We start from the raw sequence: 14,105 nt of genomic DNA, 5'->3' as shown, positions 1-14,105 counted from the left end.
ATTCCAAACTGTAACTGTGAAAGGGGACACTACATTATCTGTGTTGGAAGAATTTATGCATCGGATGGACAATATGGCGATACAGGTCAAACAGGGATTTAAGGAAAATAAGATGCAGATGACCAAATTGAGAGAAGTATCTGTAATTAACAAAAGACGTGACTAAGTGTTTGCGAGCAGTGGATGTGGTGCAAGATGAATTTAAAGAAATTAAGCGGGCGTTTCGTGATTGTAATGATAAAGTGGAGAGATATACTGAGAGAATGGATTATGTGGAACACTTTATTACAGGTTGGGATATACAAAAATGAGAATCTTTGAAGAAAATTGATTCCTTGGAGAATCAAAGTCGGCGCAATAATGTTAAGATCGTTGTACTGCAGGAAGATATTGAAGGAACGGATCCAGTGAAGTTTTTTGGAAAATGGATACCAGAGATGTTGGGAAAAGATGCATTTCTGGAAGGATTAGAATTGGATAGAGCACACAGGGTGATATGGCGAAAGCCTTTTCCAGATCAACCGCCACGTGCAGTTCTTATTCGTTGTCTACGATATCAAGACCGTGAGACGATATTAGATTTGGCAGTGCAGTACGTGCATCAGAATCATGAACCTTTGGTGGTTCAGGGTAATAATCTTTTTTTTAAATGCTGATTTAAGTCAAGATGTTAGAAGGAGACACAAATAATTTAATCCAGCTAAGACAGTGCTGTGGAAGAAAGATTACAGATTTGCTTTTCGATATCTAGCTATGTTGAAAGTGTTTTATGGTAATTTTCAAGCTCAGTTTTTTGAAGACTATACTGAAGCTTTGACTTTTGTTAACTCTTTACCAAATTATCCACACAGTTTTGAGTCCCAAACGCCTGTCTAGACAGATCAGAAACACTCTTCAGGAGGCAGGAGTGGATGTGTCAATGACTACTGTTCGCAGAAGATTTCATGAACAGAAATATAGATGCTACACTTAAAGATGCCACAGATATAGAATGGCCAGATTACAGTTTGTCAAGAAGTATTTAAAAGAGCTTGCAGAATTCTGGAAAAAGTTCTTATGGAGAGACAAGACCAAAATTAACCTATCTCAGTGTAAAGGCAAGAGCAAAGTGTGGAGGCATAAAGTTAACTGCCCAAAATCCAAATCATACCTCCTCATCTGTGAAACATGGTAGTAAATGTGTGATGGCCTGGAGCTCACAGGTAGTGGCGCACTTATCTTCACTGATGATGTAACTGCTGATGGCAGTAGTAAAATGAATTCTGAGGTGTATAGAAGCATCAAGTTTGAGCAAATGCATCCAAACTCATTGGACGGGTGCTTCATCCTACAGCAAGACAATGATCCCAAACACACTGCTAAAGCAATAAAGGAGTTTTTCGAAGCTGAAAGTTGGAAAATTCTTGAATGGTCAAGTCAGTTACCTGATCTAAAACCACTTGAGCATACTTTTCATATGCTGAAGAGAAAACTTAAGGGGAAAAGCTCCCAAAACAACAAGGAACTAAAGACTCTGCAGTAGAGGCTTGACAGAACATCACCAGTGAAGATGCTCAGTGCCCAGCAATGTGTATGAATCACAAGGCCTTTTTAACATAGAAAACCTGGTTAATTGGCATGTGAACGACCATTTTTTGTAATACCTCCTCGGGTCGTTCACTGAACCAAGAAAAGTTGAGTCAGTGCAACCTTTTATATAGGTAAACCGGCATCTGGTGCAAAAGCATCGGCGCCCTCTGTGACGTAAAACATGCTCACCCGGCAGTGACATTTCTCTGCACACAATGGCGGCAAGTCGCATTCAATGTCATCAATTTGTCACAGCCCATGTCTGTCCTGGACCCAGTAAGCCATGTCCCCCTTTAACACAGGAGCAGTTGCAAATTGCATCAGCTCTGATACTTCCTACCTTGATAGTATCAGACGCGGGTTGAAATTGACACCACCTGCCCACCCCCATTCATCATGTTCACACAGATAGGTCAAGTAGTAAAAAGCCAGGTACAGGCTGTGTAAAAGGGCTTCAACTTTAAGCAGTCATAACATGCAAGGGATATGCAACAAAGTACTAAACAGAACTACTTTAATATACATACCATTACTATGTTCCAAATTTAATGGAGCCCTGAGGTGAGGGGATTATGTATAAAAAGTGTTGTAATTTCTACACAATCAAACCAAAACTTTCACAAATCCCTTTAACCTGGAATGTGCACTTTAATCACATGTGAATTGTTTGATTACACATTTAAAACTGTGAACACACAGGCAAATAAAGAGGAAAAAAACACCTCTGCCCTGAGCATTATCAACAGCACTGCATTTCTTCTGAACTTGATTCTATTCTTTCTCCCTTTTTCTTGTCAGTTCCCACATACACCATAAACACTGTCCTCTGTCCCTTTGATAGTTCCCATCCTTGGCATCTCACTTTTTTCCAGCTCTGATTTGATACATCAGCTGTTTCCCTCCATTGTCTAATATGCTATATTCAGCCTGAAAAAAAACTGAGGTCCTCCATCAGCCAGCTCCCCACCATGACCACCAGCCCCCCCACATCTCCATCGGGCACACAAAACTCAAAACGGTCAACCAGTTTACATATCTCAGCTGCACCATTTCATCGGATGCAAGGATCGACAACGAGATAGACAACAGACTCGCCAAGGCAAATAGCACCTTTGGAAGACTACACAAAAGAGTCTGGAAAAACAACCAACTGAAAAACCTCACAATTAGCGTATACAGAGCCGTTGTCATACCCACACTCCTGTTCGTCTCCGAATCATGGATCCTCTACCGGCATCACCTACGGCTCCTAGAACGTTTCCACCAGCGTTGTCTCCGCTCCATCTTCAATATTCATTGGAGCGACTTCATCACCAACATTGAAGTACTCGAGATGGCAGAGGCTGACAGCATCGAATCCACGCTGCTGAAGATCCAACTGCGCTGGGTAGGTCACGTCTCCAAAATGGAGGACATTCGCCTTCCCAAGATCGTGTTATATGGCGAGCTCTCTACTGGCCACCGAGACAGAGGTGCACCAAAGAAGAGGTACAAGGACTGTCTAAAGAAATCTCTTGGTGCCTGCCACATTGACCACCACCAGTGGGCTGATATTGCCTCAAACCGTGCATCTTGGCGCCTCACAGTTCGGCGGGCAGCAACCTCCTTTGAAGAAGACCACAGAGCCCACCTCACTGACAAAAGACAAAGGAGGAAAAACCCAACACCCAACCCCAACCAACCAATTTTCCCTTGCAACCGCTGCATCCGTGTCTGCCTGTCCCACATCGGACTTGTCAGCCACAAACGAGCCTGCAGCTGACGTGGACATTACCCCTCCATTAATCTTTGTCCGCGAAGCCAAGCCAAAGAAGAAATGTTCCCACTAATTTCTGGGTATTCTTATGCGCTTAATTGTGACATCTTAATACATGCAAATTAATTATCACTTTTCTTGCATCAACATGACAATTATGTATTAAACATACACATGTGGATCAATCTTGATGTAGTACTCCAAGGCATTCTATTAATGCATTCTTTTCAATTCTATTTCTACACACTTCTGTTGATATCACTTGGTAATTGCTGTAACCATGCACATACTAAGCTCCTTTCTCTTCTTCCCCCTCCCACTTATATCCATCTATCACCTATTAGCCTATTTTCACCTCCCTATTTTCTTATTTGAGCATACGCCTGATTTGCAGCATACCTGACGAAGGGCTCAGGCCTGAATGTTATCAACCTTTTGCTTTCCATGGATGTTTCTCCAGCAGTTGTGTACTTCACAGGTAGATTGAGTGGTCAAGCTACACCTTTTTTAGCCCTCTCCCCATCACTTCTCAGGCTCTCTTCTATCTCTCACTGGTATCCACATACCTGTTAGCCTGTGCTCCTCCCACCCCCCTTCTTAATCAGGCCTATTTATTCCTAATGAAGGACCCAGACCCAAAACATTGGTTACCCTTTATTCCCCATGGTTGCTGCATGGCCTGCTGAGTTTTTTCTGCACATTTATGTATGACAGAGATGAGCTGGAATTTTTTTACTCAGAGGGAGGGGAATCTCTGGAATTCATTGGTGCAGATGGCTGTGAAGTCATTGGGTATATTTGAGAGAGGTAGATAAGATTACAAGACAAAGGCAAAAATAGGCTATTCGGCCCACTGAGTTAGCCCTGCCATTTAATCACAAGCTGATCCATTTTCACACTCAGCCCCACTGCCTGGCTTTCTCCCCACAACCTTTGATGCCCTGGCTAATCAAGAACCTATCAATCTTTGCCTTAAATACACCCAATGACTTGTGCTCTACTACCTCCTGTGGCAACAAATTCCACAGATTTACCAGGTCGCTGGTGTTGGATCAAGCTATCCGTTAAGCTAAACATGTTCCACTTCAACCTCTCCCTATGGTACCATGTTTCACAATCTCATCATTCTGTGGGTAAAGCTTTTTTTCTCAATTTCTTGATTTCTTTGTGACTTTCACTTCTTTAGATCTACATGTTCAATTTATTTTCACATAAAAGATCAAAAGGTTCATATGAGAATTGTCATATAAATAAAAACACTGGGAATATTAAGTCACACATGTACACCTTTATTGATATGTTACACGACAATGACAATGACCCATGTCAAATACTGCATTGTAAATGTTTAAAAAAGTATCAACATTCCTATTTTCAAAAGTCAAATAAATTATTTCAGAACAGTTGATAATAAATAAGTTATAATGAACAAAACATTTAAGGCATCATCTAGTTGCAAAACTAAACTAGTTTAATGCAAATTGCAATGATGAGCTTTCAAAAAGTGCTTAGAAACTAGATGTCCTCCCTTCCAAATATGTTATTCTGAAGTAAGTGTAAACAGACAATGGCCACCATGTGTGGGATTCAAAGCTTCCTCTTGTGATACTTCCAGTAATATTAACAAAACAACATTTTTAATTTGTGTATAGTATAGAGGCTGTTCAGTTTTCAAAGAGTTGGTAAACTAAGGTTATTTAATGTAACAAAGCATTCAAGTTTAATCCCTACCCATGTTTTAGGAACTAGAGATGTTTAAGTCATAAATAGACAGCTGGTAAGATGACAAAATTATCTCACTATCAAATACAGTAAGGGGGTCTTAAAAACCACATTGAACAATTCAGGAAAAGAGTAGAACATGCATTGATGTCGCCAATGTTTTTTTTTCTAGCACAAACTGTACCAATCTACACGGATTTCCCAATTTAGTAAAAAAAAGTCAAAAAGTTCGAGGACAACAGATTCAGGTTAGACAAATTATGGATCAAAATCTCAGACAAGTTCACAAATGCAATAAAATTTTCAGGTATTTTGAAAAGCACGAGCGAGCTTTCAAAATAATTTATCAGAATTATTTGCAATTTTTAAGGAATTATAGATTCATTATCTATTGGCTGTTCTGCACCATATTTCAGCATAATGCAGAAATAAAGGAAGCTTTGTTTAAACATATACAGATATTTGTAAAAGCTGTACTGAGAACCTGAAGTAAGTAAATAGGACATTCTGGCAACACAGAATATTCATGAAAGGCTGAAAAGGGTACAGATTGAAAGGCAAAAGGTCTACAACTCAACAAAAATCCTCATTCACATACTGGCAGATTGTTGAACAAGTGCAGCATTTCAGATTTTGATTCCAAAATACCATAATTCACAGTGAATGCTTTCAAATTTGATGAATTTTTTTTCATCCTATGAACTTCAAATTTGGCCAGTGTTAAATATATAGATTCCAATATATTATCAATTGACTCATTTATAACATAATTGCAAGATCAGAATACTAATGTATCAATTGCAGCACAAAACATTTTTGCAGCTTGTCATGGAAGTGTAGTTGTGTGTCAAGAGGTTCTTGTTCACTATTTTGATCAAGGTAAACAGGGGCAAGCTTCCCTTTTCTGTAAACCTAAAAACATTCTAAAATAATTTGCATGTTCTCACCTTTGATGTATATCCAAATCACTAGTCCAAAATATTGACTTTTTTTTAATTGTCAATTTCATTTGATCCTTCATACATCTTCACTATTGTAGGAATAGGAGAGCTTTTAAATCTATTTTGAAATACACTGTAGTTAATTCTGTGGTTTGGAATAATTAATTAAAAATTTCTTTTTGAATGTTAATATCTCAAGGCACAATGCATATAATTAACTGCCACCAACATAGCTCATTTAGAATTGAAACAAAAGACAGTAGATAGAACAAGCAGTGTAGTGGCAGATGTATCTAATAATTTTAACTAATAGTTTATTTAAAAACAAAGGGAAGCATACCTAATCCAAAAGAATTTTAATACAACAGAAATTAAACTCTTCTTTTAAAATTCAGAAAGACCAAAAAAGACAAAGAGAATCAGGTTTTATACTTGAGAAAATGGAAAACAACAAGGAACTCAAAGATTACAGCCTTTCTTTCAATGTTGGTTTAGTTTTAACAATACCCAAAAGGAATCTCACAGAAGACATGCCAAATAAGAGAGCAATGGAAATCTTAGAAGCCAGCTATAGCTTAGTCAAAACAGTTGGATTAAAGAAAGTCATAAAAAGACAGATGGACTGGAGTGTGGGACTTAGGAACAGTTCCATGTAACCAAAATTTCTGTTGTAGACCTCAAGTGGCCATGAGAATGACTAAATCATGTGATTAAAACTCAAGGATGAAAATATAATTCTAACTACATTAGAGGATAAGTCACTATCAAGTAATTGAGCAAGACTTTGGATGGAAAAATGGAGAATATACATCAAGTTTTGGACAACTGAGTTTATGGAGAGCATGTACTGGATAGGAGAACACTGCAATGGATGGAGCGTGATCATATAACAAATGAAATAATGAGGGCTCAGATAATAGAAATGTTCAGAAAGGATAGGAGAAATGAGGAAAGTAGATGGAGGGAGTGGTAATACATGAAGGTGAAGGCTTCATTTTCTGATGGCAAGTATTACTGGGTCACAAATTCAATTTGAAGTTGAATAGGATGCCTACTACATTCAATGTCAGTCATGGATTTGAGTAAAACCCAGGTGAAATGGAAAAAAGTAAGGATTTTTCTGGAGATGAGGAGTGACTGAGTAGATCAACAATGGCAGCTGAAAAGTGAATTTGCAAAAGATTGGTGCCTTCTAGGGTTGGATGTGGGTCAACAATGATAACGTGATTGGTGCATTTTCAGTCTATAACCACAAATGTAATATTATAGAGAGCATCAAAGACAAAGCCTTTACATCAGAAGAACTAATAAAGAACACATTTCTGTGCAAGGGGTCGAAGGGGAGACAGCAGATAGCAATAAATCACAGGAAGACATTGAGATGGGGACAAGAACAATGGCATTACACAAATCAAAAGGTGGAGCAGAAAGATTAGCAGAATATTTAGTTGACCACTCCTGAGAACTGGGACATCGGGGAATAAACAATGATTTTAGAAGTATAAAGTGTGCAACAAATTGAAAGATAGAAATAACCAAGGGAAAATAGAATGAGGCCTGGATTCAGTTTTATGGGAGAGCCATAATTGGGTGGTATAGATAGTGAAAGATATGGCTCGATGTAGTTCTCTGTTAAGGCCTTGTTGCCACCCACAGGCTAAATAGTAATGCTGATAAAACTTTTGCCAATAAAATTCTGGAAAATAAGGGGCTTTATAATGCTAAGTAAATGGAGAAACTTAGGAAATATAGAGCAACATTGATTGTTAACCAACTTCAAAATCAAAAGAGATCTGTAGAGTGTTATTACCTGCCAGTGGATGAGAAGGCAAAGCATGGGTGATAGGGGTAGTTGGGTTAGTAACTGTAATATTTTGATATGCCTCTTGCAAATGACCCAGAATATAACTGTAGGACCCATTCAAGTTAAAAATGGAACAGAAATTGAAGGATGCTAACTCAATGATGGGTTAAAATATTTTGTTTAGAAAATTATGTTTAATGAATGGATGTGGCTTCTTTTTGGATAGCCATTGCTATCAAAAGTAATTGTTTAACAGTAAGAAAAAATGCAAAAGAATATAGAAAGGGAATGAGGGAAACATTTGGGACTTGAACACAATGACACAAAGTTGGAATCTATACAACAGTTATAGAAAAGATTAGGAGTGCTGACATTAAGAAGATTGTAATTTACTCTTAATTTTAGGATATTAAAGTTATATTACTGAAGAAATGCTTGGAAAATTAAAGTTCTGTCAAAGAGGGAAAAAAGGCAAACATTAGATGTTTTGACAATTTAGAAGATGTGATAGCTCTGATGACAAATTAATTAAAATGCAGAAAGTGTTCATTTTAATACAATGGGATTTTCAACAAAAATGCAAATTTCAGAAAAAAAAGGAAAGCAGAATCTATAAATTCCTTTTTAAAAGATATTTGAAATTTATTTAAAAAGTAAAAATCAAATTAAATAATACCAATGAATATTTGCTTGCAGGCTGGAACATGTATAGTTAGATTGAGAGATGAATCATGATGGGAAAAATCAAAATTCTTTTCATAAAGAGAATGACCTTGAAACACTTCACTGCAGCATTCATACACACAATAGATTACAAGGAAATGGACATGCATTTGAAAAGAAAATAAAAGAACATAAATAGGGCAACCAAATCAGTTCAGGTGCATTTTTTAGGGCCAAAATATTAATTGGTAATTACAAAAAAAAAAATTCAACATGCATTTATGCTTTAACATTAAAAAATTGAATACCCCTGTATTTCTTAAAGGCGAGATTAATTTGAAATGGCCCAAATTACTTTGCCGAGATCAACTGCCTCTCAACCATTTTTTGTTATTTCAATAAGATCACAAGCTTGACCAAAAATCCAACACATGGTGAACATTTGTTATTAAAATGATCATAGTGGAACATGATCACATTTACTGGATTAAGATGTTTTGTTAATCAAAAGTCTTAATGAAGAGCAGCATCTGCTTAGAAGGCAAAGACCAAGTGATTTAGATAAATTGGGTTGTTTTCCATGGAGTGTTAGCGCAGAACACGTGCAAACCAGAACAGACACAACAATACATTGTGATATTGAAACAACAATTACCATAATTAATTTCTCAGAAATATATTGAAAGGCAGGTGGGGTGAGGGAAAGATGTCTATTAATAATCTACACTTGATGCACTGGGAGTTAACATTCAAAATGCAAATAATTTATCTAAACTACTTACTAATTTAATTTGCACATATCATACCGTACTGGTTTAAATACCACTAAAAACTTTAGTTCCAATACACCAAAGTTCCTTTATTCTAGTATTAACAGAATTGTAAACTCCTTTTTGCACTATTATCCACCTAAACTGGGCAGAAGCACATTATTCACCTAATTTTGGTCTAAATTAAAATGAGGAGGTAGGATGGATAAAATATATCAATTATCTCATTTTAAAAAAAAACTACAAAGTGACTTGCCACAATGAGCTTTTGTTGAGACTTGATTCTGTGCTGAAATGTTTAATTTCTTATGCTGAACAAAATATTTACACTTAAGAAACATGAAAATGTAAACTCTTAAAATTAGGAATATTTAACTTTTATGCTTCATTTCAAAGAAGTTTTTCAACAATGTCCTTAATCTTTTCACAAGGGTATCAGAACATCATGTCGGGTCACTTGGATTTGTCTATTCCTCGGCTTTGTTGCTTGGCAGGGTATTTTGGTTCTTTGTCAGAGAGGTGACTAGTCTAATGAAATTAGTTGTTAAGAGAGCCTTATTTTAATTAACTAAATATTGTTTATATCAATCAAACTATGTTGACAGTCTTTTAGCTGTGCACAACTTCAGTCTTAAGAATAAACAGGGAGTTATTAAGCTAAACATTTTTTTCCATATTTGGACCATACTCTGCAATTCAATCCTAACAAGCTTCGTGCAAGTTTACTTTGTCAATGAAACACTGGTTGTAAACAGTCAAAACATAGCTTTTAAAACCAGTTTCCGCAAGTTAGTATTTCCAAAATTCTAGCAGATAAAAGCTCAAGTAACTGCCATGTTACAACTATACCCATCCTTCTAATTGTTTTTTTTTAACATATGGAATTCTAAAAATACTCTCCAGCTTGATTTCATTTGTCCTATATATACACACACATTACCTTTTGCACCTTTGCTTGTAAAGGTCAAAAATGGGTAAAATTGCAATACATTGTTATAACAGATTTTGCCTTCACAATTTCATCTGAAAAGCCAAAACATTTCATTTTATTTATTCAGTTTTTGGATCTGGGCATTGCTGACCAGGTCAAGATTTATTTTCCAATCCTAACCACCTTTCGCAAAAAAGGTATTGTGGCATCTTCCACAATACAGCTAGATAGGTTACTTCAGGATTTAGATCCAGTGATACATTTCACCCCCACCAAATTCAGAATGATGTGCAACTTGGAGATAAACATACATGTGTTGGTGGTCCCATGTCCCTGTATTCCTTGCCTTTCGAATATGTGCAGGTACATGGGCTTGGCAGGTGCTGTCAAAACTAGTCATCTTTAATTAACATTATGCTCAGCTCTGCCCATCATTCAAACTTTTTAGCATATCAAATATTTTCTGTTATATTACAGGTCCCGACACCTAAAAATGTTTTGTATGCACTTACATTTTTTTTAAATAACAATGATTCGTGACTCAGAGAAATTAAATCTCAACATTTTCATTATATCAAGAAAGTTTTAAAATAAGACAATGTTTATAATAATGGTCCAAAATCTTTGTGTGCAAATGACAGTGCATCATCAAAATAAGGTACTTTGGTTTTGCCCTTGGAAATGTTTGAGTAAATTTGCAAGATCTAATGGTATCAAATACTAAATGTTAATGCAAAAGTCTTAAACATCTAAGTGTTAAACTGAAATAAAGACAATGTTCAAAAAAAAATACTTGACCAGGTTAGGTTAGATATCACTGGCTCTAAATACAATTCCAAGGATAAAGTAATACCCTTCAAACAACATCCAGCTACATTTTAGTAGAGTCAAGAATGGTTGTATTTTGCTTTCCATTCTTGTCAGAACTTTGAATCATGCTTGAAGCAATTATCCATTTCTTTCCTCCCCCCACCCTCCTCTTGAAGCAGGGGAAAAAATAATCAGGGTTATACAATACAACCACTGCCAGGCAGTAGGATTAAATGTCACCTTCTATAAAACACAAATTCAACACTGCATTCTCATCCGCTTATGAATGCGATAATGATGGTCAGCTTTTTTTTTGAAACACAGACACAAAGTGCATGTCCTACCATAGGAGGAAGCAATGACTGTTAGTTTTACGATTACAGTGGAACATGCCAGTCACATTATTGAACGTTGCAGGTGGTGGAAGTGGCCTGGCAACACATGCAGGTAGGGTTCACTGATTTGGGGGGAATAAGATCCAAGTCTTCATCATCCGGAATTTCATCTAACCGATATCCATCCTTCAGGAGCTGGATATTTAAGTCTTGGTTAATCTGCTACAAAGACAAAAGAGTTAAGAGCTTAATTGGGAATTTCTTAAGTATTCAGAAATGTTAATGATATCTTGTATGATTACTGACTAAACTGACAAACAAATCATACCAATATTATCCAATATCTTTAAAGTTTATACAAAACTCAAGCTAAAGCAACATCTCATTCACATCAAAGGCAGCACGCAATTCTTAAAGCATCTTCCCTCAACGTAATACCTAAAAAGGGTGGGGAAATGAGGCTGCATGCTGAAGAATAAGGGAATAATCTGAAAATTAAGCTATATAAACACCAACAGATCAGAAAGGTTGCATGGCAAAAGATTCCCATGTGGTGTTATTTGATAGCCAAGTAAAAAGAAAGACAATTTAAATTTAAAAAAAACATCGAGCAGTTACCCCCAGGTCATTTTTGAACAGTGGGAGGAAACCAGAGCACTCGACGAAAATGTACAAACTCCTTATAGACAGCACTGGATTCAAACCCCAGTTGCTGGCATTGTAATAGCATTGCACTATACTTTATACTCTCATTTTGATGAAGGGTTCCGAGCTAAACATTGACCATTCTTTTTCTCCCACTGAGTTCATCCAGCTGACTGTTTTTTTTTTTAAAAACTCCAGATTCCAGTATCCGCATCTTTCGTCTGCTTTTCCTACAGCCACCAGGCTCTTAAATCTTCCTTCTACTCCCATAATACCACTAAATATCCTTATGCTCTATTTCTTTTGCACGATCTGTAACTGAATATTTATCCTGATTTTTTTCTATAATATGGTAATTCAATCTATGCTTATTATGCATTTTATATACCGGTGTGGCTGCAACAAGAATTTCAATATATTGTGCTACTGTATACGACAAACTCTCAATTAAAAGTTATATATACTCACATCAAATGAATTTGGAGAATCATTTTGGAAGAAAATCTACATAAAAGTAATGCTATTGGTGCCTATTATTAACCTGGTACAAGGTTTTACCTCAACTCGAAATTCATTTTGCCCAATAGAAAATAAGAAATACCCATTGGTTTGGATTCAGAAAAGGTGGAGTCAAATAGAAGAGTAAATTTCTAAGGCAAGGGCAGATGAGAAGGAACTTTCAGCTCATCTTAAATAATCCATTCGGAAGTGTTCAACAATATAATTTTGCAACTCCATGGACTTCTGAACTAGTCTAGGGTACATTCCATTTGTTGATCATTATGTACCAACTACTTTATAGTGGCTTGAAGGATCAAAGAATAATGATGTTGTCTATGACTTGTTCCAAATTTGTACTGATTTTTCCCCAAAGTTGATTAAATGACATTAAACATTGTTAATGTTATTATCAGTTGCTATACATTGTTACAAACCGTTAAAAAGTTGTCACACAATTAACAGAAATTGTGGAAACTTCTCCGGTCCATTCATTTCGTAGAACAAAAGAACTAAACTAACACATATAATCTCTCTAACGTGGCCAAGAATCCAGCTGTAACCTTGGCTGGAAGATGTTTCTATGAGACCACATAAAAATGTTAAACAACATCCAGAAAGCCACATACAGAACTGCTTGCAAATTTGCAATTTGTGAAGAGGAACTAACCAGTATCAGTTCTAAATATTTTCTAATGCACATATATTTGTCAACTTCAATCAAGAGTACTTCACTGCCTTTCTATGGTAGCATACTAGATTAAATGATCGGGAAATGAGACAAAGTTTACACTTGGCTCCAGTAGGTGTACATAAATGTTGGGTGGATTTTCCTATGAAGCATTGAGAGACTCAGAAATATATTTGTGAGAGTGTCTGCAGCTCCCACTTTGGTTCAAAGCTGACAGATGAGGGCAGAGTGGAAGCATGATACTAAAGGAAATAAGAAAAGGAAATTACTGTCAACAGGAAGTTTGGTTTTGACACTATACAGGCATTCTGAATAGAGTTAAACAGACTCTTAACAAGACAAAAACAATTTTTAAACATTTCCTTAAGATAAAGGATGACTTGCTCTCACTTGAGACCAGTGGATTTAAGCCTCTCATGATAAAATGTGGGACCGCAGACTCTGCCACAGATTGGGAAGGTGCTTGACGGGTGAGCTAATTTGAAATATGGAGCACTTCTGCCTCACCTGGGTTTGGAGTGTTCATGACAAATGGAATAATATTCTCAATATCATCCTGAATGTTCCACCTCCATTTTGAATGTTAATGGGCTCAAAATTCTCAGAATTGGTGTAGATCTTGCATTAATTTGAGAGCATGGAAATCTCTTGCGATGGCAGCATTTGTTGACTATTTCAAGAGTTCAGGGTCAGACATACAAGTCTTTTGGCCTTCCCATTGGAATCAACTACAAGTAGCATTGCAATGCAGTGCATAATAGCTTGGGAGAGGATGCTGGCATTGGTTCATTATAGCAAAGGATATGGAAGATATTGTGGAGATAGCACTGAAGCGATCTTTTCAGTGCCTTGAAGTTCAAACAGTAGAAAGTCTACAATATGGAGGCATACAGGACTGTAGGAATCACTGGTGTCCATTAAGCTTTGCCCTGTTTTTGAGGTCCTGCACTGAAGGCAATAGCAAATTTCT

The 14,105-nt window shown here is 36.7% G+C and overlaps 1 protein-coding gene across 4 annotated transcripts in view; it reads right to left on the bottom strand.

Annotated features, from left to right (window-relative positions):
- Positions 1 to 4,593: 4,593 nt before the first annotated feature.
- Positions 4,594 to 14,105, bottom strand: part of fam219aa (family with sequence similarity 219 member Aa) — a 52,900-nt gene continuing 43,388 nt past the window's right edge. For all 4 annotated transcript variants that reach the window (XM_069924104.1, XM_069924103.1, XM_069924101.1 and 1 more), the window contains one exon: positions 4,594 to 11,523. In XM_069924104.1, the coding sequence (XP_069780205.1) occupies positions 11,368 to 11,523 (156 nt within the window). In that variant the 3' untranslated portion in view covers positions 4,594 to 11,367. The remainder of the gene's footprint in view (positions 11,524 to 14,105) is intronic.

The sequence above is a fragment of the Narcine bancroftii genome, chromosome 3, assembly GCF_036971445.1.
Source record: "Narcine bancroftii isolate sNarBan1 chromosome 3, sNarBan1.hap1, whole genome shotgun sequence".
Classification (NCBI taxonomy): Eukaryota; Metazoa; Chordata; class Chondrichthyes; order Torpediniformes; family Narcinidae; genus Narcine; species Narcine bancroftii.
This window is presented reverse-complemented; position numbering and strand designations above follow the sequence as displayed.